This window comes from Crotalus tigris, unplaced genomic scaffold (genome assembly GCF_016545835.1).
Source record: "Crotalus tigris isolate CLP2741 ecotype Arizona unplaced genomic scaffold, ASM1654583v1 scf7180000020463.618913, whole genome shotgun sequence".
NCBI lineage: Eukaryota > Metazoa > Chordata > Lepidosauria > Squamata > Viperidae > Crotalus > Crotalus tigris.
The window spans coordinates 73362-96179 of NW_024098031.1; the positions used below are offsets into that span (position 1 = coordinate 73362).

At 37.2% G+C, this 22818-nt stretch overlaps 1 protein-coding gene across 13 annotated transcripts in view; it reads left to right on the top strand.

Moving 5' to 3' along the window:
* Nucleotides 1–7416: 7416 nt before the first annotated feature.
* RYR2 (ryanodine receptor 2) overlaps nt 7417–22818 on the top strand; it is a 302536-nt gene continuing 287134 nt past the window's right edge. For all 13 annotated transcript variants that reach the window (XM_039366919.1, XM_039366921.1, XM_039366922.1 and 10 more), the window contains exon 1: nt 7417–7943. In XM_039366919.1, the coding sequence (XP_039222853.1) occupies nt 7896–7943 (48 nt within the window). In that variant the 5' untranslated portion in view covers nt 7417–7895. The remainder of the gene's footprint in view (nt 7944–22818) is intronic.

Genomic DNA, 22818 nt, shown 5'->3' on the forward strand with positions numbered 1-22818 from the left:
CTAGAAAAGTAAGTGCCCTCCTTACCATACCCAAGCACTCTGAATTTGTTGGCAATGTCCATTTTTCTCTATGAGTTCATGGTGACCTAACCCTAAGTGGATTTTTTTTCCAATGGGATTTTCCCATATATTTTACCACGAAACATAGATAGGGCAGCCTTAAAAAGCAAGTGCCATCCTAACCATATCCAAGCACTCCGGATTTGTTGGCGATATCCCTTTTTTTCTAGGAGCTCATGGTGACCTAACCCTAAGGAATTTTCCTCCAATGTGATTTTTATCAGGAAACATAAATATGGTGGCCTAGAAAAGTAAATGCCCTCCTAACCATACCCAAGCATTCCGAATTTGTTGGTGATGTCCATTTTCCTCTCCGAGTTCATGGTGATATAACCCTAACCCTAAGTGGAATTTTCCTCCAATGGGATTTTTATCAGGAAACATAAATACGGTGGCCTAGAAAAGTAAATGCCCTCCTAACCATACCCAAGCACTCCGAATTTGTTGACGATTTCCATTTTTCTCTATGAGTTCATGGTGACCTAACCCTAACCCTAAGTGGAATTTTCCTCCAATGGGATTTTCCCATGTATTTTACCAGGAAACATAAATACGGCAGCCTAGAAAAGTAACTTCCCTCCTAACCATACCCAAGCACTATGAATTTGTTGGTGATGTCCATTTTTCTGTATGAGTTCATTGTGACCTAACCCTAAGTGGATTTTTTTTTCCAATGGGAGTTCATGGTGACCTAATCCTAACCCTAAGTGGAATTTTCCTCCAATGGGATTTTCTCATATATTTTACCATGAAACATAGATAGGGCAGCCTTAAAAATTAAGTGCCGTCCTAACCATACCCAAGCACTCCGAATTTGTTGGTGATGTCCATTTTCCTCTGCGAGTTCATGTGACCTAAGCCTAACCCTAAGTGGAATTTTCCTCTAATGGGGTTTTCCCATACATTTTATCAAAAAACATAAATACGGCAGCCTAGAAAAGTCAGTGCCCTCGTAACCATACCCAAGCACTCCGAATTTGTTGGCGATATCCATTTTTCTCTATGAGTTCATGGTGACCTAACCCTAAGTGGAATTTTCCTCCAATGAGACTTTCCCATATATTTTACCAGGAAACATAGATAGGCTAGGCTAGAAAAGTCAGTGCCCTCCTAACCATACCCAAGCACTCTGAATTTTTTGGCGATATCCATTTTCCTGTCCGGTTTCATGGTGACCTAACCCTAACTTTGTAATTTTCCTCCAATGGGATTTTCCTATATATTTTACCAGGAAACATAGATACGGCATCCTAGAAAAGTAAGTGCATTCCTACCCATATCCAAGCACTCCGAAGTTGTTGGCAATGTCCATTTTGCTCTCTGAATTCGTGTTGACCTAACCCTAGCCTTAAGTGGAATTTTTCTCCAATGGGATTTTCCCATATATTTTACCAGCACACAAATACCGCAGCCTAGAAAAGTCAATGCCCTGCTAATCATACCCAAGCACTCCGAATTTGTTGGTGATGTCATTTTTCTCTATGAGTTCATGGTGACCTAACCTAACCCTAAGTGGAATTTTCCTCCAATGGGATTTTCCCATGTATTTTACCTGGACACATAGATACAGCAGTCTAGAAAAGTCAGTACTTTGCTAACCATACCCAAGCACTCATGGTGATCGAACCCTAACCCTAAGTCCATGGTGGCGAACATATGGAAAGCATGCCACAGGTGGCACTCAGATCCCTCTTTTTATGCATGCTCGCTTTCGCCCGAGTCCTACGCGTTCAGCTGGGACTTTTTAGTCCCACCCAGTTTGCCATTACCACCTCAGCCATGCCCACCCAATGGGCCACACTCACCCAGTGGGCCACACTCACCCAATAGGCCCCACCGACTTGGTATTTGACGATACATAAGTGGATTTTGGGTTGCAGTTTGGGCACTCGGTCTCTAAATGTTTCGCCATCACTGATATATACTATACATCCTTTACATCACTGATGTATACTATACATCCTTTATATGCAGGTAGTCCTCAATTTACAACCGTTTATTTAATGACCATTCAAATTGACTAAGCTAAACTAAAAAAAGTGATTTAAGACCATTTTTCACATTTATGAGTTGCAGCATCCCATGGTCATGTGATCAAAATTTGCACACTTGGCAACTGACTCATATTTATAACAGTTACAGTGTTGGGTCATGTGATCACTTTTTGCGACCTGACAAGATAATGGGGAAGTCAGATTCATTTAACAACCATGTTGCTAACTTAACAAGTGCAGTGATTCACTTATCAACTGTGGCAAAGAAAGCTTGTAAAATGCAGCAAAATTCACTTAACAACTATTTTGCTTAAAAACAGAAATTTTGGGCTCAATTATGATAATAAGTTGAGCACTACCTGTACAGATATAATTTAACTTGGAGGATAAAAGTATTGCAACTGCTTATATTAAGCTGAAGCATTCACTGTTGTTTCAGATAAAGGGAAATTTATGTAATTTATGTTAATTATATAATTTTAAGCAAGCATACTTATTATAATAGCCATCTGGTTCAGGATACTTTACCTCAATATATTCTTTGAGGCAGAACAGGTTTTCCAGGCTAAATGTGCACTGACATTATTCTGCTCTGGTTCTTACAGTTAGAGGTCTGAAATCGTTTCCCAGAACTATCTTTAATGTGCAACATGAAACTTACCAGCTCTTAGATTAATTTATTAAGTTCTGTAATTAATTAATCTATTAAGCACCTGTACAAACCTTAATTATGCAAAGTTCAATATGTTACTGTTTTTTTAAAAAAAGTTATTGTAATAGGGTATTCTTACAAATCCAATCAACAAAATTTGTAAACATAAATTTCTAACAATATTGATGAAGAATAACATTTTCTTTTACCACACTGATATTAAATTATCCTCAAAGAGTGAATTGTTGAAGTATATTATTGTAATTTCAATGTGTAATAAAGAGCTTTCTCTTTTCTATAAATTGTTAGCCTCCCTCCTCTAACTTATTATATTTGTGTGATCAGTCAATATCCCAGATTCTAAGATATCACTCATTGCTTGTCTGTGGATAAATTAATTTTTTCCCCTCTGAAACTAATTGCCACATAAATTGCTTTTAAATGATGAATCACCATTTCAGTTTCTTTTAGTACACTTCATACCATTAAGTCTGCAATCTTATATCAAGCTTTCTGAGAGTAATAAAGCTTTAGTACAGTAAGCCATTATGAGAGAGTGAGTGAGAGAGAGAGAGGGAGGGAGGGAGGGAGGATGTACAACTGGATATTGTAATGGTTAAAATGCCACCTTTGATTCAGAAGACTGGGGTTCAAATCTTACCAATAGGGTTTCTTGGACAATAACTCCAAAATGCGTCACTTGTCTACCTCAAATATGAGATGAGATGAACTAGGAGAGTCATGCCGACTTGGTCGTCATGCAGATTAATAAGGTCTGACTAAGAAGTTGGGGAACCAGGACAATCTGATGATAAGTGGGCTACTGGAACAAATCATACCTGGAAAGGATAGAGTGGTACAACAGCAGACCTAATGAGAAAGGATATATGAAATGTGTGAGGGAACTTATGGATGTATAGAAGACTTGCATTTATAGTAACTGAGAAACATCTAGTTGCACAATCCTTCAATATAGTGAACAGGAAGTTGCTCTCACAACTTTAGACCAACTACACATTACACTCCATACCCAAGAAGACCCTGAAGAACAACTGGATGCGCAGCCAACACCTGAAGCTAAAATGACACTACCACCCTTTACACTACAGAGCACAGCTGCTGATACAGCTGCTGACACAACTGCTGATACAAGGCATAAGATCATGGATACCAGTTAGCAAGACTAAGTAGAGAAGTACCATCAGATAGAATGCTAGAAGATGCCAACAGAGCTTTCACAACCATTCCTACTACCACCCTAACTCAAACCATGAAGTGGTATAGGTTACAGCTGCTATACTCCTGGGTATACTTGGCTCCATGATCAAGAAGAACAGGAATTCATACCCCCCCCATAATATAAGGTTAGTGTCTAAGATCAAGGCAACTTGGAGAGAGGTTAATCAATTGGTGGAATTACAGAGAGTGTGAACATTAAGGGTATGACTTGGCTACCAGAAAAATACAAGGGCTTGACTCCATCTGAGCCTCAATGGAAAGAACAGATCCATACCATCAACATTTATAACCTGCCAACTTTCCCTTTCCCATGCCTATTCACACAGCAATTTCTGAATACTTTCCCCATCTTCTTTACAAAATGTCTAATTATTAAAGAAATAAGTTGAAGTAATATGCTATTTTCTGCCATTTAGTAAAATGTGTTTTTACCTACAATGGGTATTTAAAGAGGAAAACATGTATTTGGAATAATAATTATTTGAATAGCTGGTTTTTGCCTACCTTGGGATGTTTTAAAAAGTGAGTAACTTTCAAAAGCTGGAAACCCAAACCTTGTTGGACTTCCAAAGGGCTTTAAAGACATGGCTCTTCATTGGGGACACTGAGGATTGGTCTACTACCAGTGTATAGTGCAGGTAGTGGATGTTTCTTGTTTATATTATTGTTTTAAATTTTTTGTTGCTGTTTGGAATTAAGTGACACCCAAGACATGTACAATCACTTGTTCAGTGACTGTTCAAAGTTTTGATGGCACTGAATGAAGGGGACTTATGAGGGGCTGCTCCAGCATTCCTCTGAGAACATGATTATGATTTGAGCCCTGGATGCTTGTCTTACAGTTACAATGTTTTAACAAGCTGTGGTCTATGATCATGATTTTTGATGTTCCATGCCAGCTTCCCACAAAGTCAATAGGGAAACTGTTAGGAATTGGGAAGTCACTCCTGCTGCTTTTTTGCCTGCCCATGCTCCTCTGGTGGCTGCCCACAGGCCCCTGTGGCTCCCATACACCCACTCCATAACACCTGCTTGTGCACCTGCCTGCACTCTGAAGCAACTGCCCATGACATGTTTGTCTGACCTAAATGTCTGCAGAGGCTTCCACCTCTTCCCATTTAACAATCTGCAGAATCCTGGGGTTATGATGGTAACTGGGATTGCTTTTGCTAAACTATCACATGACATATGGATTTATAACTGCACTGCTTAGCAATGGAAATGCCATCGCAATTGAAGGACTACCTGTAATATTTAAGAATAGTGGCTGAGATGAACCAAACAATTTGCCCATCTTACTCAGTATGTTATGTCCTGTAATGACAAACTAGAACAAGATATCCTCCTCCATTAGCAGCTAGTATAAAAGATGTCTCAACTGTGATTCCAGATGTAGGAAAAAACCATCAAGAGTCAATAGCCATTGATAGCTCAATCCTATTGAGTGACTTTATATATGTAATAAACAATCTTGGGGTGGAGCAAAGGAATGAAAGATCTGCCATGATGTAAACTCTGTAATTTACATCTGTCCAATAATGAGACGGAAGTATAACAGGGTTCTGTTTGCATTGTGACAATATAATGCATGATTTTATTGATACTTAAAATTTAATCAGTTTGTATTCTGCTTTATTCAAAAAGTAACTCTAGGTAGCTTATAGAATATAGTTAAAATAACAATACAGTCATAAACAGTAATTTCACAGATATCAGGGGAAGACCAAAACAAGATCCACTAACAATTTAAAAATATAATCTAATTTATCAAGGGAACTCATCTCATAGTCCATCTAACCCAGTGTTTCTCAACGTTTCTGTGACGGCGACCCTGTCACACAAATGTGCCGCGCATGCGTGGCGCCGCCCCCATGCGCGGTGCGCATGCATGGCGCCGCCCCATGCGCGGTGCGCATGCGCGGCGCCGGCCCGAGGGGGGAAAATGGCGGATCGCATTGTTTGGCGACCCCTGTAAAATGGTCGATCGACCCCAAATGGGGTCGCGACCCATAGGTTGAGAACCGCTGATCTAACCTATTGCCTGTTCAAAGAGCCAGATGTTGGCAAGTCTACATGTACTCCTGACTATAATTCAGTATGATGTCCACCTTGCTAATTATCAAGAGAGTCATATAAGGCTAGGCAGGTGCTGAAATGTACTAGATGAGATAAATGTACCATTTCTGTAAATAAGCACAGTTAGCTGAGCCTGGATGGACTCACTTAGAGTGTCTGCCACCTACTGCCATCCTAGACAACAACAGATTGGCCACAATAATACACTAGTATTTTCCTTACAGGATTGTGGCAATGCATAAAACTAGTGCTGCACTTGAATACAGCCTGGAAGTTTCAAATATTGCTGAATGCAGGGTAGCTAACAGAAGTTAAATGGAGTGGCCAGGTTGAATTGTATTACAGTGATTGATGGTGCTGCACTGCAATAAGTACTTGTTTTCAAGCTCAATGAAAGGTGCTTATTTTCAAAGACTAACGGCTGGTAAGCAAGAACTTGAGAAAAGCATCTCCCTATATCACTCTGCCCTTCCTCTTTGGGATCTGGCAATTTCCCTCCTTCAAAATCAGACTACGATGAAACAACAGGCATTCCTTACTTTGCCCCAGGAGAAGCTGCCCCAGAGAAATGCATCTGAAATTTTTAAAAAGACTTTTAGTCTGCTTTCTTCCATTTACACCTCAAGAAGGCAAACATATCTAACTTCTATTTTCCTCACAACAATCCTGTGAGGTGAATTGGGCTAAGAGAAAGTGACCTAAGATTGGACTAGAACGCAAGTCTCCTGGTTTCTAAGCCAACACCTTAACTACCACACCAAACTTTTTTTTTTGTGTGAGAAGGGAACATTGGGGTTCTGGTACACTTTGGAAGTCAAAAGCATCCAAATATTATGAATTTCTAAGTAATGCAAAGCATAATTACAAAGCATTTGGGATTAGGCCTTCTCTTGGTCACTTACCGTATTATTATTTAAATGTATTGGCCACCCAACTCCAGTGGACTCTGGATGGCTAATAACAACAGCATCCCTACCATTAGATTGGGCTGTAATGCTATAGTAGCACACAGTCAGAAAAGGACTCGGCTCAAATCCATCGGACACGATTCCTAGATTCAACAAATGACCAGTCAAGTCTATCTTCCCCTTTGGTGCCACCCAAGCAGAAAACGCAGTGAGAAGCATAAAGCTTTGACTAACGGTTTTCTACTTGTCACGTGGCTTTATGACAACACTGCTAATCGATTTGCGGAGCTTTTCTTGAATGCCTCCTCGGGTCTCCTCCCTAAGGGATTGACCACTCCGTCGAAGGCCGGCCACGCTCGCCCCCTGCCCGTCCCTCTCGTCCTCGTCCTCCGCTGCACGTCAACATGCAGTTCTTCTCTGCGCCTGGCGCGCGTCTGTCTTCCACGCCTTCGGCGCGCAGGGTGTGGAGGGAGTGGCTTTGGAAGCGCGCGCGCGCGCGAACGAGTGTGCGAGCGGCCAGAGAGCGGCGCTGCGCTTCAGGTTTGCATTTGCAGGGAAGAGCCGGCTGCGGATCACCTGCAGTAGTGGGGGAGCCACCGGGAGCTCCACCCCCGCTGTCCCTTTAATCGCAGCCCTCTCTTCCCTCCCCGCTTTAATTCTTCCCCATGCACTTGCACGAAGGATGCCGGGCTGAGCTGCCATTCTGCTGCAGAGAGGGAGTGACACGTTCGAGCAGATTGGGGCTAGTCGACCGGCTCCGGGAGGCTCTCACTTTCTTTCCCTACTAAAGGTCCAGCTCGGCGTGGAAGGCTCTCGCTCAGCTGCAGCCAGCGTTCCCCCCCCCGCCTCCTTCTGCTTCCGTCCCGCAGGGGTGCCTAATCCTCCAGCTGTCCCACACCGCCCGCCAGCCCGGGCACCGGAGGCAGCAGCGCCCGGGAGGCGAAAAGAAGAGAGCGGGAGAGCGCCATGGCTGAAGCGGGCGAAGGAGAAGACGAGATACAGTTCCTGCGAACTGTAAGCACTTCGCTTCTCTTTCCTTTTCGCTTCGCGTCCCCCTCGCCTCAGTGCGGGGAGCGCATTGTTCGTGGGCTGGGATTGAAGGTCCGGGGCGAGGAGCAGATGGCTCGCGCATTGCTAAGCAGGGAGACTTGGCGCTGAGGTTGGGATGGGGGGTGGGGGAGCGAGGGGAGACCAGGCAGGGATCTCGGGGTGCTGCATTGGAGAGTTAATGAATTAAGGCAACGCTCTGGCTCAGCTCTGGAATTCCTCGGGAGACGGGCATTTGGTGAGGCGGGGATGCTGAGGAACTGCAAACGTCCCTCTCTCTTTTCCCCGTCTGTCTACAGTATTGTGGGAGGGGTCTGTAGCGGAAACCTGGCGAGGAGTTTATGGCCCCTGCCGTCACCTGTTCTAAAAGAGTGACCAGTGGCGGATGGTCTACAATATTCGGAAACAAAACTGTGTCTATCAGGTGTAAGGATCCCGTAGAGTAACACCCCGGGGTGATGCTTTGGGACGCGGAATGGGGCATTTTTTCCCCAACAGGCTTCTGAAATAGATCTCTCTCTCTCTCTGTCTCTCTCTGGATAAAGGGCAGTCGGATACTCGCCCTTGGTTCCCCATTGAGAAATCCTGGACCGCGTTGAAAAGCCGTAACATTCGAGGTTTTGGCTTGGACGGCGTCCGCTCTCAAGTGGGGGTAGCGGGATGGGACTTAGCTGGGAGCTGCACGGGGCGAACCGACTGTTTTTCTTCTCGCGCTGAGGTCTCGGTCACTTCTTGGGACGCTTCCAGTGGTCGAACTAGTCATTTATTTTGCAGTCGTCCTGCTTGGCGCATGGCATTTTATCAGGGATTTCTACGACGTCTTGTTTCATTTCCTTCCACAGGGGGAAAAAAAAAAAACATTAAAGAGCGAGAAACAGAAAATAGCTTGCACAATGCCTTTTTTCCTTCTCACTCCTCAGTGCTTTACTGGTAAAACAACCCTGTGAAAATATATGGCAGCTGTCCAAGAGCAGATCACTTAATATTGGACCCCAGCTGAATATATTTCCTTGGATATTCTTCTCCTTCTCCCTCCCCTCAAAAAAAAAAATTGTTGTATGTACTGCAGATATTTTACCAAGCAGCAGTGCTGAGCCAAAAGCTGCAACAATACCTCATCTTCTGACAAAAGCAAATAAAAGAAGGGGTTAAAAAGGAGCCTTTCAGATTTTGTGTATGAGGAGTTTGGATTCTTCAACTGAAAGCGTTTGAAATGAATGAACCACAAACATAGTCCTGTGATAGGACTGCAGTTATTCTTATTGTGGCATATGCCTTTAAATAATACCGTTTATTGTAAAAACATCACAAGTGATTTTTTTGATGTATATAAATTTAACAAATTGGTAGGAACATGTGTTAGAAGGTATGCAAATATATGTATATAGTTTGGGAATGTATGACTGCTATACTTGATATTTAGAGACATTAGAAGGAGATGCCCTAGTATAATAGTATGAATAGATTCAGCTATTTCACCTTTTTGTCCTTGATAAGTTTTTTTGGTAGGGCTGTGTGTGTGTGTGTGTGTGTGTGTGTGTGAGAGAGAGAGAGAGAGAGAGAGAGAGAGAGAGAGTATGTTAAATAGCAAAAAAGCAGTGAGAAAATGAACAATTTACAAGTGGAAGATGAAGTAATCTGGATCTCTGTAAAAATCCCTGAATGAAGTAATGTGATTATTCAATTCAATTCCCAACTGGAAGCACCTTGTGTAATATTGCATTTCTTATGTAATAAGATCTGGTCATAACAAGTGGGTGTGGGGAAATTATGAAGAAGGAGACCCCCCTCCTCAAAGCTGTCTTAATGGTATTTGGATTTTCTCAAGATATTGCAGTAATTGGAGGTACTAATAAAACAATTCTTGTTAGCTTGATCATGAGGCTATTTCTCCTAAGTGCTTCTACAGTCATTGTATAATGTCAACAGAATAGATATCAGACTAAAAACTTTTCTGAAGCTAAATATGACTCTTCCTGAGAAATTTGCTGAACACATAGAAAAAAATGTAGGATGAGCTATGTTTCCTACTACTTTAATTTGCCTAAATGTTCTGGAAAGTTCATGTAAAAACTGGTGTCCTGCAGGTTTCAGTATAAGTAGAATATTCTGACCTGGAGTTACAATATTTTAATTTTGGGGGTGGAATAAGGTGGTCATGTCCAAGTCACAGCTAATGTTCTAAGCGATAGCACTTGAGAATAAAAACATGTTACATAAACTACTCTTCAGATTATGCATATTTTGCTAGAAATAAAGGGTTAAAAATCCTAGCAAGGATTATTGTTTTAAAATCCTCAGACTGTTTTCATTGGAAACATTAATGACCTTGAAGAGGGCAAATTATAAACAGTGGGAAGATTTTGATATAGAATATTCAGGGCTGTATAAAAAGTAAATCCCAAAAAGATATGGAAGAACTGCTAGTTTATTTCCTTTCTTTAACCATGCTATTCATTTTTGTGTCCCATTAATTCTTTGAAATATATCAGGAAAATAATGCTTAATAATATTTTAAATCAGCATGTGGACAGACAACACTGCAATAGAATATGATTTGTTTGTATTTCCCTTTGTATATTTTAAAATTCCAAATTCATGATTTAATTTTAGGAGCTTTGGTTAATCACCTGCTTTTCAATTTTAGTTTAGTTTAGTTTACCTTTGACCATTTTTATTTTTAAGCCATAACCCTGTTCTGGTTAAAAATCTTTTAGGTCATGTAAGTGAATATAAATTTCAAAATACAGAATGTTTGCTCCTCATAAATGAGTGATACTAAATTTGTGTGAACAAATTTAATTATTAGGCAAGATTTAGAAATATTTTATTCTATAATGTTCTCACTTTTACATATACATGCAATTAAATGTCCAAGCAGAAACTAATTTTGAAGTGTTATATGTTTACCTGTTTTTTTCCTCTACTTTTTCATCTAAACAGTTGGCTAATAAAATAGATAAAAGTCTTAAAATTACTTTTGTATATTTTGTATACTTTATGTATATTAAAGAACATTACTTGAAAAATACTCATTCAGTATTTGTAAATTCTATCCCATGTATATAGTACATATACTCATTTTGTGTTATGGAAGAGTTGATTTACTCTATTGTTCTCTGTCTCAGCCTCTGATTTCCCCCAGTTATTTATTGTCATCTCTGTTTCTTTTTTTAATGCATGTGGTGAGCTATAGATATCCAAGATGCAGATTTGTGACTCAGGTTATCATAATATAATCATTGGTCTGATTTTGTTTTCTAAATAGTTGCATGTATGTTCATTATTTAAACTTTAAGTAGTTCATTTAAAATGTCTTGATTGACTTAAAGAAAGTGGGTATTCACTATAAAATTAAATGTAATGTTTGTAAGTTTTCTATAACTAAATAGTTGAACTATTACATATGTTTCTTTTGTGACCTGCTTTAGAATGTTTAAAGCATTATTTTTGCTTAATATAGCCATACCAAGTTGGTTGCTTAAAACTTACACATTTTAAATTCAGCAGGAGGGGAAGAAATTAGTATAGTTCACATTTGTTCAGTTTTGCAGTTTTAAAACTGTATATAAATCAAATTTATATACAAATTTGAAATTATTTAAATATTTTAATATAGTATTGCAATATCAGAATCTGTAAGACTTACATTAGAAGAAAATGTTTACAAAAACGTTAAACAACACTGCAATAATGTGCATAAAAATACAAGTTACACAAACTTTTAATATTTAAGTCAAATAAAATTTGAGATATTTTAAGTAAATAAAAATGGAAAAAGCTCTAAAATTGACAAATTTGCACATTTCTATGCATTAGTTAAGAATATTATCGAATCTATAATGCTTAACCAAGTTGTGTGACCAGTAAAATAGAATGCTTGTATCCATTATTACTCCCATCTTCCTTGAATCCTGCACACTTATGTAATAGGAGCAAGAAGATTGAGGAGCTCTCTAGAATAAGTTTCAGGAAAAGAGGAATATACCCTCCTTTGTGCAATTTGGAAGTCTCCTTGTGTAATATAGTTAGGATTGCATATAATTTGAAATGTATATTTTAATTTGAATATCTGTGCTTTTTCTGAGGATTGAGGGAATGATGCAGAAAAGTAATAACTGCTAGTGCCTTTGCAATAACTGTAGATTTATTGTTATAAAATAAACCATAGTTTCAGAATCAAGCTTATTTAAATAATTTTCTTTCTCTTTATTAATAAAATAAACAGCTTACAGGCTCTATAATGTACAACATGAAGTAACTCTAACATATTTAGTAATTTTTCAGAAATGTTTATTTTACTTATTTTCCAAAATGAACTGATAAATTGTCACTGTTGGTATAAACTTTGAAGTTTATTTATTTATAATTTAGATTTCTAAGGATATTGGAGTGAAATTCTCCTACAGATACAGAGCTGTCTATATTGTATTTTGTGTGAAAAGCTATACTGATATATGTTCTGTAAGTGCACCCTTCTGGAAAATACTACACAGATCTTTGGAAAGACTGTCAAGCTGCTAATGCAGCCTTTATAGTGACACTGCTGAAGAGATTATCCATGTAGTATATCTGAGAATAGTCTAGTGCATCAGTCCTGGATAAAGTGATTTATGCATACTTTTAAAATTGTGTTTTACTTTTGTTCTGTGGGAAAGACAATCCCAGTTGTTTTGTTGCATTTTGACTATATTTTCTTTAAAACATTTTTTTAAGACCATTGGTTTTATCGCTTGATGTTTCCTACTTAACCAAAACACATGCAACAGAAACCAACAGCAAAAACAACTTCAGTGGTTAAATTGGTCTTGTGTGCAGGACATTCGTGAGTCAAGTGAAGGCATGAGGATGTTTTTCAAATACCTATAGTAATTAGGAGGAGTTAATTTATTGTAGTCTCAAGACTTTTTAACTTGAGCTCTTATCCCACAGTGAATTTGTATAATTGACATCAGTTCTGTGATGATGTCTTGGAGCCTGTGACATCACTGAGGCTTATTTCAGATTCCTATTTTGGATATGCCCACTTAGATTCCATTGCATCACTGTTGATCTCAGATGCTCCAAAATATATTTTTAAAAAGTTCATTCCCAGTCACTCAAATTTGCCCACTCATACTAAAATCTTAAGGGACAAGAGAATCATCTGCATTACTTTATATAGCTTATGAATCTTTCAGAGTTCCATGTTTTTCTAAAGAGATTTCCTCTACAAATTCAGACTCATCTGTGTTGAATGGAACATTAAAACCATCATTGAGGACAACAATTAGAATTTTAAATCTTATTCTAGCCAAAGTGATAATAATACTGAAGATAATTAAATAGAGGAATGAAGATGCAAGAATCAACTTAAGTATAACATTTGGCCCTTTCTATAAAAAGTATTTATTTAGAACAAAAAGCTGATTTCTTTCATGTCATTAATGATCTTTTATCAAAGTATTGTTTAATGTTTCAGTCAAATATACTTGTAACGTCACTGCTTTGCTAACATGTTTAACATTTAATATGTTTTTAAAAGGCTATTGTTTGATCAGGAACTACTTTATAATTTATGATCATAAAAATTTAAAGGAAAATGAACACCAGGCAGGTTAAGCATTTGATGATACTTGGATTTGTACTGTTGTATGCATTTCTATGTTTCTATCTGAAAAATATTTATATCTGAATTCCATTTTATTCAAAAGAGGTTTTTGTCCAAGTGCTTCAGCACACCTGATTATTTTTATACTAAGAACTGTAGCGTGGAATTATCATGCATCATTCATTCAGATTAACTGGAGGTCTACACAGTTTAATAATTTGTAATCCTCACTTGTTTCCCTGTGCTTCTATACATTGTCATAGATATGATAGTCTTTCTGACAACAATAAAGCAATACCAAAATCTTATAAAATGCCCTTAATGGCTGTCTATTTTTTTTCAAAGTAAGAGAAAACCAATAAGCCTATACTAAAATAATACTAAAAATGTTTTGGGGAGTGGATCTAACTTTTTTTAATCAGTCTTTTAATAAGCATCAGAATAATATTCTGGTTATATTTTTAGAGTATGACTGAAATGCTGTTTAAATGAATGTGTACAATAACACAATAAACCAATCTATCTCAGCCTGGTTCTTTCCATACTGGTATGATTTCCATTTTACCCTCGTAACCTTTATAATGTAGAAATGTATAATATAGTTACGTAAGTTGAAACACCAAAAAATGTAGGCAGTGAGTCCAGGGATAACTAATAGGATGTTAATGGTAGACTTCCAACAAAAGGAATCAATAAAAACAAGAGATTTGTGATGCAACAGTGCATACAGATTTGCTGATTTACTATTGTGAATTATAGAGATTGTATCCAGCTGACTAAACAGAAGCTGCCAAAGTGACAATAGAAGAAATGAAAGACAACCAGTTCTAGGGAAAAATTTCATCAAGCAAGGAAATAGAGAGCTCTGCTAGAGTTTGGCAGTGGAATTTGGCAGAAGGGTTTAAAGGGAGGTGTTAATGCCTAAAAAGAATAAAATCTATATATGCAACAAAATGCAAACTCACTGCTGTGAAAAAAAGTAAAATTGGAGTAATAGGCTGCTATCCTTGTACTAAACAAAAACCCCGATAGACAGAGAAAACAGTTTGCTATATGGAAGATAACCAATAGAGGAGTAAGACAAGTGATGGGAGCTATAATTATAAACAAGAGATTTAGAAGAATTTTTTTCAGTACAAGAATTGAGAAACAGATTTTGGATTCTCAGACAGAAGCAACTTTTAGTCTCTCAAGGAGACAAACATGACCAAGAGGCAATACAACGGAGTGGTGGAAGAGTAGAATGAGAACAATTTCTCTATACAAGAAGTTAAAGAGGAATGTTGTAGTAGCTGGTGATTGATTGCTGCAAGTAATAGGAATGTGTGTCAGAGGATCTGTCAGTTTATGAGGTGTCTTACCCGTTTAGATTCAGTAATTCATGTCCAGTGAAAAGTATATGTCTGATGAATAATATGTCTGCATATTCTCTAATCCAGACATCCTTAGCCCCTGATTCCCATTTGTGATCTAAATATAGGCAAGGTTGGTACAGCAACTCCAAGCGTCTTCTTGTGGGATTGAAGCCCTATTGGAATAAGAAATATATTAAGTATAATTTCTATTAAACCATTCAATGGAAAATTATCCATTTACAAGATTAATAGCTTTCATTGTTCATTCACAATATGGGAATGAAACAAAATGAGCTTAAAAACTTTGTACAGGAAGGTAAATATGATTATGCTGGTATGTCAATTTGGAATACAACAAAGCAACTTCTTAAAAATAATAAAATTAACTGAATTGGATTTGCACAGTGCAATATGTGAAAAATTTGTGTATTCCCTTTACAAAGAAATTCAAGAGAATGAACATGCTGATATACTTCAAAACATTTAGACAGAAATAAATGAAACAAGGAATAAAAGCACCATTGTTACTGATGTCCACCACTAGCTCTTAGTAAAGATAAAATATGATAAAACCTCTCCAAAATAAACAAAGCTTTCAAAGAACTTTATTTGAAATGGGATGGGAATGTTTAATGATTTTGATGTTTGTTGGGAGAGGAACTCCACCAAATATGAACCTTTCAGATAATTGAAGCACAGTCCTTTTCAATATTGCTGACATTTTTTCTTCTTGTAAAATGTAAAAAGATACAGCAGTACTTAGAAAAGGTGGGAACTTTGGAAGAAAGTGACCATGTGATGCTGTAATTCTACAGTTCAAGGGAAATTAAAGTTGAGTATAATCAAATGAAATGTCCATATTGTGATCTTCAGGAAAATGAATCTTGATAAAAGAACAATAAGTAATAAGATTCTGTGATGAAAAAAAAGTAATGGCTAAAGAAATCCAAGGTAGGTGGATGTTCCTAAAAGTTTATAAATGCAAATTCAATAAGAGAAAAAAGAGAATATAACAAAAGAACCTACTGAGGCTACATAAGAAGCTTACTAAAATTCTGAAGTTTATATATGAGATTGAAAAAGTAAGTGTTAACTAACAAAGAGTACTTAGAAGTAGTCTAGATTTGTGGAGATGGTGTCAAAAAATCTAAAGCCTGGAATGATCTGAGATTGACAATGGACAAGAAAAGGGGATTTATCAGATAAATTTAAAACAAGAAAAATTATGTGAGTTGCTCAGCTGATGAAGAGGTAGAACCTTTGATAAAATCAACGGGGAAGCCTTACTGATTCTGAATAATCTGAAGTTTCCAGGGCAAGTTATTTCCCTTCAGTGCATCCCAGGACAATGATGAATAGAATAAGAATAAGAATAAGAATAAGAATAAGAATTAGAATAGAATAGAATAGAATAGAATAGAATAGAATAGAATAGAATAGAATAGAATAGAATAGAATAGAATAGGTTTATTGTCCAATAGACACACAAGGAATTTCTCTCTGGTGCATAAGCTCTCAATGTACATACAAAACAACAAAGTAATAATCACAAAGGATAATAATCATAGTATTGATACTAATAGAGAAGGTAGTGGAATAGATTATAAGGATAAAATAATATAGCCATACTACATAGTAATATACTTAGACAGAAGACAGAACTGTGGAAATAAAGTGTTCAGCTGAACTATGGCACGAGGAAAAAAACTGTCTCTGTGTCTAGTTTTGGCATTCAATGCCCTGTAGCGGTGTCCTGAGGGTAGGAGTTGAAACAGTTTAGGTCCAGGATGTGAAGGGTCTGTAGATATCTCCTCAGCTTCTTTCTGACCTGTGCAGTATGCAGATCTTCAATGGAAGGTAGGCTGGTTGCAATAGTTCTTTCTGCAGATCTAATTATCTGTTGAAGTTTGTACCTGTCTTGTGTGGATGCTGTACCAAACCAGACAGTACAAATGTCTGGTTTATACAAATGACAGATTCAGTAATTCCTCTGTTCGACTGTATCAGCAGCTCCTTGGGCATTCCGAACTTCCTGAGTTGTCAAATTATTAAATGACTAGAAGAGGATAAATGTTTCCTCAATACAGAAAAAAAGAAGCTACGAGCAGTTATAGACCAGTAAATCTGAATCTATAATTAGGAAGATCCTAGAGCCATTCATAAATATTGATTTTGAGAAGCATGTAGTTATTAGAAGTTGGTATGAATATGTTAAGAATAATCTTGTCAGACATGTTTTGTTCAGGTAGCTTCCTTAGTAGATAGTGAGAATGATTTGGACATAACTGATCTTAAGAAAGCATTTGATAAAGTATTCCATAATACTCTGTTTAATTGTAGTTGCATTTAGATAAATATGATCTTGGAAAATTTTGCCTGGTTCCTTCAAAGGCTGTTTGTATGTGCATAGACTGGCACTATATCCAGTAGGATTGCCAGTGAAGCATTCTGTAGTGATTATGAAAAGATACACAGAGTTGACAGTCTTTTGACTTGAAGCAATAATATTTTATCCAGTGGTGTCTGCCAAAGGAGATAAAGAGATTCAGTCTGATAAAAATAGGATTGTAGTGCAAATTTCACATCTTTTCTACATATGTCAAAGCATCACACATATATTCCCCAAAGGAGCAGTGTGTTTTATCATTAAGATTCTGAGGATGTTGCTAATTATTTCCTCGGTACATCTACAGTAATTAGTGCTCCCTGAGTTTAGATAATGGTTACTTTTTCAGATGCCACAGACCCACAGTTTTGTAGGCCATTTATTGATTATGGGGCAAGTGATACTAGTTCACCAACTCTTTCATATTACCTTTGTAACTTCTCCTCCTCCAGATTTTTAAAACATTAATTATTTCAAATCATGTATACACATTGTTGGAACTTAAGAAACTAAGCTCATCTCAGTTTCTGTCTTGTTTTTCTTCAAAAATAATATTAAAACTGTTACATTGTGTTCCAATGATTTGAATGGAAACAATCCTAGGATTTTGTTTACCTTGATGCCTTACATTGGCTTTTATTAGCTGAAGCTTATTTCTCTATGGATTTGGGGATAGGAATGGCATTCTTAGTAAAATGTGCATTTGTGTTATATGGATAGGATTTTCCATTGATTTGTTTGGCTTAGTAGTGGTCTCTTTGATTTGGTGAACTTATTTGGAATTTTGAGAGATTTGTGCTTAGAGTCACAAGTGGATGTCACAGGTGATGCCAAAAGACAAGAAATTATCTCCAAGATTAGATTATAAAACAAAGGTCCAAAATTTATACAATGCTTTTATAGTAGATCTTTTTTTCTTACCTACTTTCAAACCACATAAGATCCACCTAATTAAATCACTGATTTCTCTATATAGGTTTGTATTGTTCACACATGCACATCCACCTCCCTTACTCTAATTTGGTTGCTTCCAGTCAAAGACATACTCTGCAGTAATGAATTACACACTCATTTTACAGGCATAGACATTTCTCCTCCTCTACAAGTTTGTGCTATCTTGTCTCCAATGTATCTTTATTTAACTCCTGTCTTTGTTTCTTTTTTTGCCCCTTTCCAAGCTGGATGGGTAGATTGTTTTTTTAACCATTACTGTAAAATAGGTCTTAAATCAAGGCAAATCCCAAAGAAACATAGCTTCTTTTAAGTAATTTAATTTTGATGAGCAATAATAAGGCAATTGATAACATAGCATCTGTTCCGAAATGTTTTAGTGTCCTGTGATTAAATTCAGTTATAATTAAAAACTGAATCTTGGAATTATAAGAAAAGCTTCAGGTTTATATTCTTTTTAATATTTTATCGACTTTTAAATTTAGTTGTGGGAAATCTTTTTTTTGTCCTTTCATTGTAACATTTACAGGTAGTCATTGACTAACAACCATTCTTTTATTTATTTTTTATTGAAAAGTTTTATACAAATTTTTAATACAATATAATATAATATCCCCCCTACCTCCCCCTTCCTTACCCTCCCCCCCTTACTTCCCAGAGCTGATTACAGGGTTAAAAAAGAGATAACCAAACAAATTCTAACGAAACTTATCCAACTATACAAAAATAAAACCTAAAATACTTTAACTCAAATACAAAAGAAAAATTTCAAACAAAAACATAATTAGCAATATAAATAATTCCCATTTTAAACTTTAAGTTATTCAAAAACTAAATAATACTTTATAATCCCATATTTATTCTGTACAAAATTTATCCCATCTTCTCCACACCAAGATGTATCTTTCTTGTGAGTGATCCTTCAAATAAGCAGAAATTTTAGCCATTTCTGCTAAATTAGAAACTTTAAGCAACCATTCTTCTACAGTAGGCAAAGAATCTTTCTTCCAATATTGTCCAACCAATAACCTTGCCGTCATAATAAGATTCAACATTAAAATAGTTTCTTTAACGTCACAATCTACAGTAATACCTAACAAGAATAATTGTGGTGAAAACTTTATCTTTCTATTAAAAATCTTCTGAATGTTCCACCAAATCTTAATCCAAAAGGCTTTTATATTTTTACACATCCACCAAATATGATAATAAGTTGCATCCAAAATCCACATCTCCAACACTTAGGCTGTAAGTTAGGATACATGCGAGACAATTTCTGTGGATCCAAGTGCCACCATTCTTTTATTGACTGTTCAAAGTTACAATGGCACTGAAAAAAAGTGACGTGACCATTTTTCACTCTTATGACCATTGCAGCATCCCTGTGGTCACGTGATCAGAATTTGGACACTTGGCAACTGACATGTATTTATCACAATTGCAATGTCCTGGGGTCATGTGATCACTTTTTGCAAAGTAATGGGGAATCAGTTACTAACTTAACAACTGCAGTAATTCACTTGACAACTATGGCAAAAAAAGGTTGTGAAATAGGGCAAAGCACATTTGACAACTATCTTCTTGGCAGTGGAAATTAGTGCTCAATTGCGGTCATAAGTTGAAAACTACCTGTAGTTCCTTCTGCTTTCCTATAGTGTACAACCTTCAGTGTCTCAATCTATCATGCTTTTTAAAAATAAATCTTGATGCTCTTCAAGATGTTGGCTTTCTTTGCAGATATATTACATTGTTGGGAGATGTTGACATTGTGATCCACTAGAACAAGGCTTTTCAGCCAGTGGTACGGGTACCACCTGTGGTACATTTGCACCTGGCAGGTGGTGCGTGACCATCCTAGAAAAGTGGTAGCAGGGGAGGGGAATGAGCTGAACCGGTGGCAGCACCGCACAAGCCTGAGCGAGAGATGGCTGGAGCTGCAGGCTGTCAGGGCTCAGTGGAAGCACCAGAATTGGTGCCAGGCTTCAGCTGGAGCTCGGTGCTGATCCTGGTGCTTCTGCTGAGCCCAGAAGAAGTGCTGATCAGCTGGAATATTGCAGCATCTTTAGGGTCTTGTGATTTACATTCAGATGCTTGGCAAATGATTCATATTTATGACAGTCACAGTGTCCCAGGGTCTTGTGAAGTGATCAAAACCTGCTGCAACCACCCAGCAGACAGAGAATAAAAACCAAACATCCCCCACCCCATCCCCGCTGCCAATCCTCAACAGAAATGCTCACAACAATGAAAACCTCGGACAGGAGGAAAAGCGCCGCCGGGTAGGCAGGCAGGTGTCTTGCTCAGCTGTTTCCTTGGGGGGCACTTTTTTCAGTGCCATTGTAACTTTGAACAGTCACTAAGCAAACTGTTAAGTTGAGGACTACCTGTACTTTATCACTTTTTCCCTTTTTGGGGGGGTCATCAAGTTTTTGACACCTTGCTAGGTGACTGGTGGTACTCGGATATTGCCATATCATAAAAGTGGTACAATGGATGAAAAGGTTGAAAAGCCCTGCACTAGAACACTCAAGTCCTTCTTGAATGTGCTACTCTTGAGCCAGATTTTCTCCATACTGTATGTGTTTATTTCATTTTTCTTATCTAGATGTATAACTTTCTGTTAAATTCCTATTTCTATTTGTTTCTACCCACTGTTTTTCAGCCTTTGTTTTTTTGAATTCCCCCCCCCCTTCCCAAGTATTAGAAACCTCTCCAAGCATTATGCAATATTTTCTCACTAGTGTCTATCTTGAAGGGACCTGTTTTCAGAATTTTTTTTAAGGAGAAGCTTCTTTAAAAAAGAACATGACAATGCCGAAAGCAAAATAATATCAAATGTAAACAGAAAAAGATCAAGGGAAGAAATCTGTCAGCAAAAATGCAACAACCAACCAATGTGAATAACTGTATTCTGTTGTGAAATGGAGGGAAAAAAATCATGAAGCAAGGCTAACTTGAAAACTACATTTTAAGGAGCATATTAGAATACATAAAAGTAATCTTTAAGCAGAATGTAAGCATTGGTTAAAGATAAAATTGAATATTTAAAGTACTATGTAGAAAGATGACTTTTTGCAATATTTTAGTATTACAAAACTCAGCTGAATTGAAAATGCTATTACATGTTATTACTATGTAAAGAGGAAGATGATGAGAAATTGGTCTCACCAATATATGGAGCAAATATTGGTGGCAAAAATAACCAGAATAATTAAGAGATAGCTTTTGAAAGATTTCATAGAACATAGAATAATAGAGTTGGAAAGAACCTTGGAGGTCTCCTAGTCCAACCCCCTGCTTGAGCAGGAGACCCTATACTATTTCAGATAAATGGTTGTCCAATCTCTTTTTGAAAGCCTCCGGTGATGGAGCACCCACAACTTTTGAAGGCAACTATTCCATTGATTGATTGCTCTCACTGTTAGGAAATTTCTCCTTAATTCTAGGTTGCTTCTCTCTTTAGCTAGTTTGCCTCCATTATTTTTCGTCTTGCCTTTTGGTGCTTTGGAAAATAGTTAGATCCCTTCGTCAGTGTAGGAGCCCCTCAAATATTGGAACACTGCTAGCATATCCCCCCTAGTTATTCTTTTTATTAGACTAGTCATTCCCAATTCCTGTAATTGTTTTTCACATATTTTAGCCTCCAGCCCCCTAATCATTCTTATTGGTCTTTTCTGCACTCTTTCCAGAGTCTCAACATATATATTATATGACATAATTCTGTGGTCAAGTAGTAATAGAACAGACATCAGAGATGTGTTGATACACAGGGGTAGGAAATTAGATACAGAATCACGGAAGAGGATCTTAAAAATGAGGTACTGAATAATATTGACATGGGGAAAAATAGAATAAGCCCAAGAGCTGAATTTGAGTGATACCATTACTAAGTAGAAGAGATAAAGAGGGGAAAAAGTAACAAAAATTATAACTGAGATAGGAATTGCATCTTAGGAAATGGACCCTATAAAACTCTTAACAGAATAAAAAGTTAATAATAAATAGGAGGAAAAGATAGACAATTTTACATCTTCCTATAATTGCTGAAAATATTTTATAATAGAATTTCAATTAGTGACTTATTTTCCTTTCCACATGCAACTTCATTATAATACATAGAGAATATTGAATCTTATCCTAATGGAAGATACATAATATCTCTGGTTAAAAATGTAAAGCTTTAAGGCAGTGGTTTTCAGTGGGGGGGCCTCAATGTCGTCCCAAGGGGTCCGTGAAGGTTTGAAGAAAGGTTCTGATTTAAATCTTGAGTTAAGTCTTTGGGGTCCATGGCCATGGTCCGTGTCCACAAAAGGTATTTAAAGGGCTTCCGTGGTAGAGAAAAGGTTCAGAACTACTGGTTTAGGTAAATGCCCTAAAAACTTCATATGTTTGGGGATTATTATTTCCAGATTACCAAAACAATATGAGCAAAGAACCATAATTGTATCTATTCAAAAGCACTACTATACAGTTATTGGATGAAAATGGCACACTTCTAATTTGAAAATGCATTTCAAGAACTTTTCTCCACAGGGCTTAAATTTTAAAAATATAATTGCA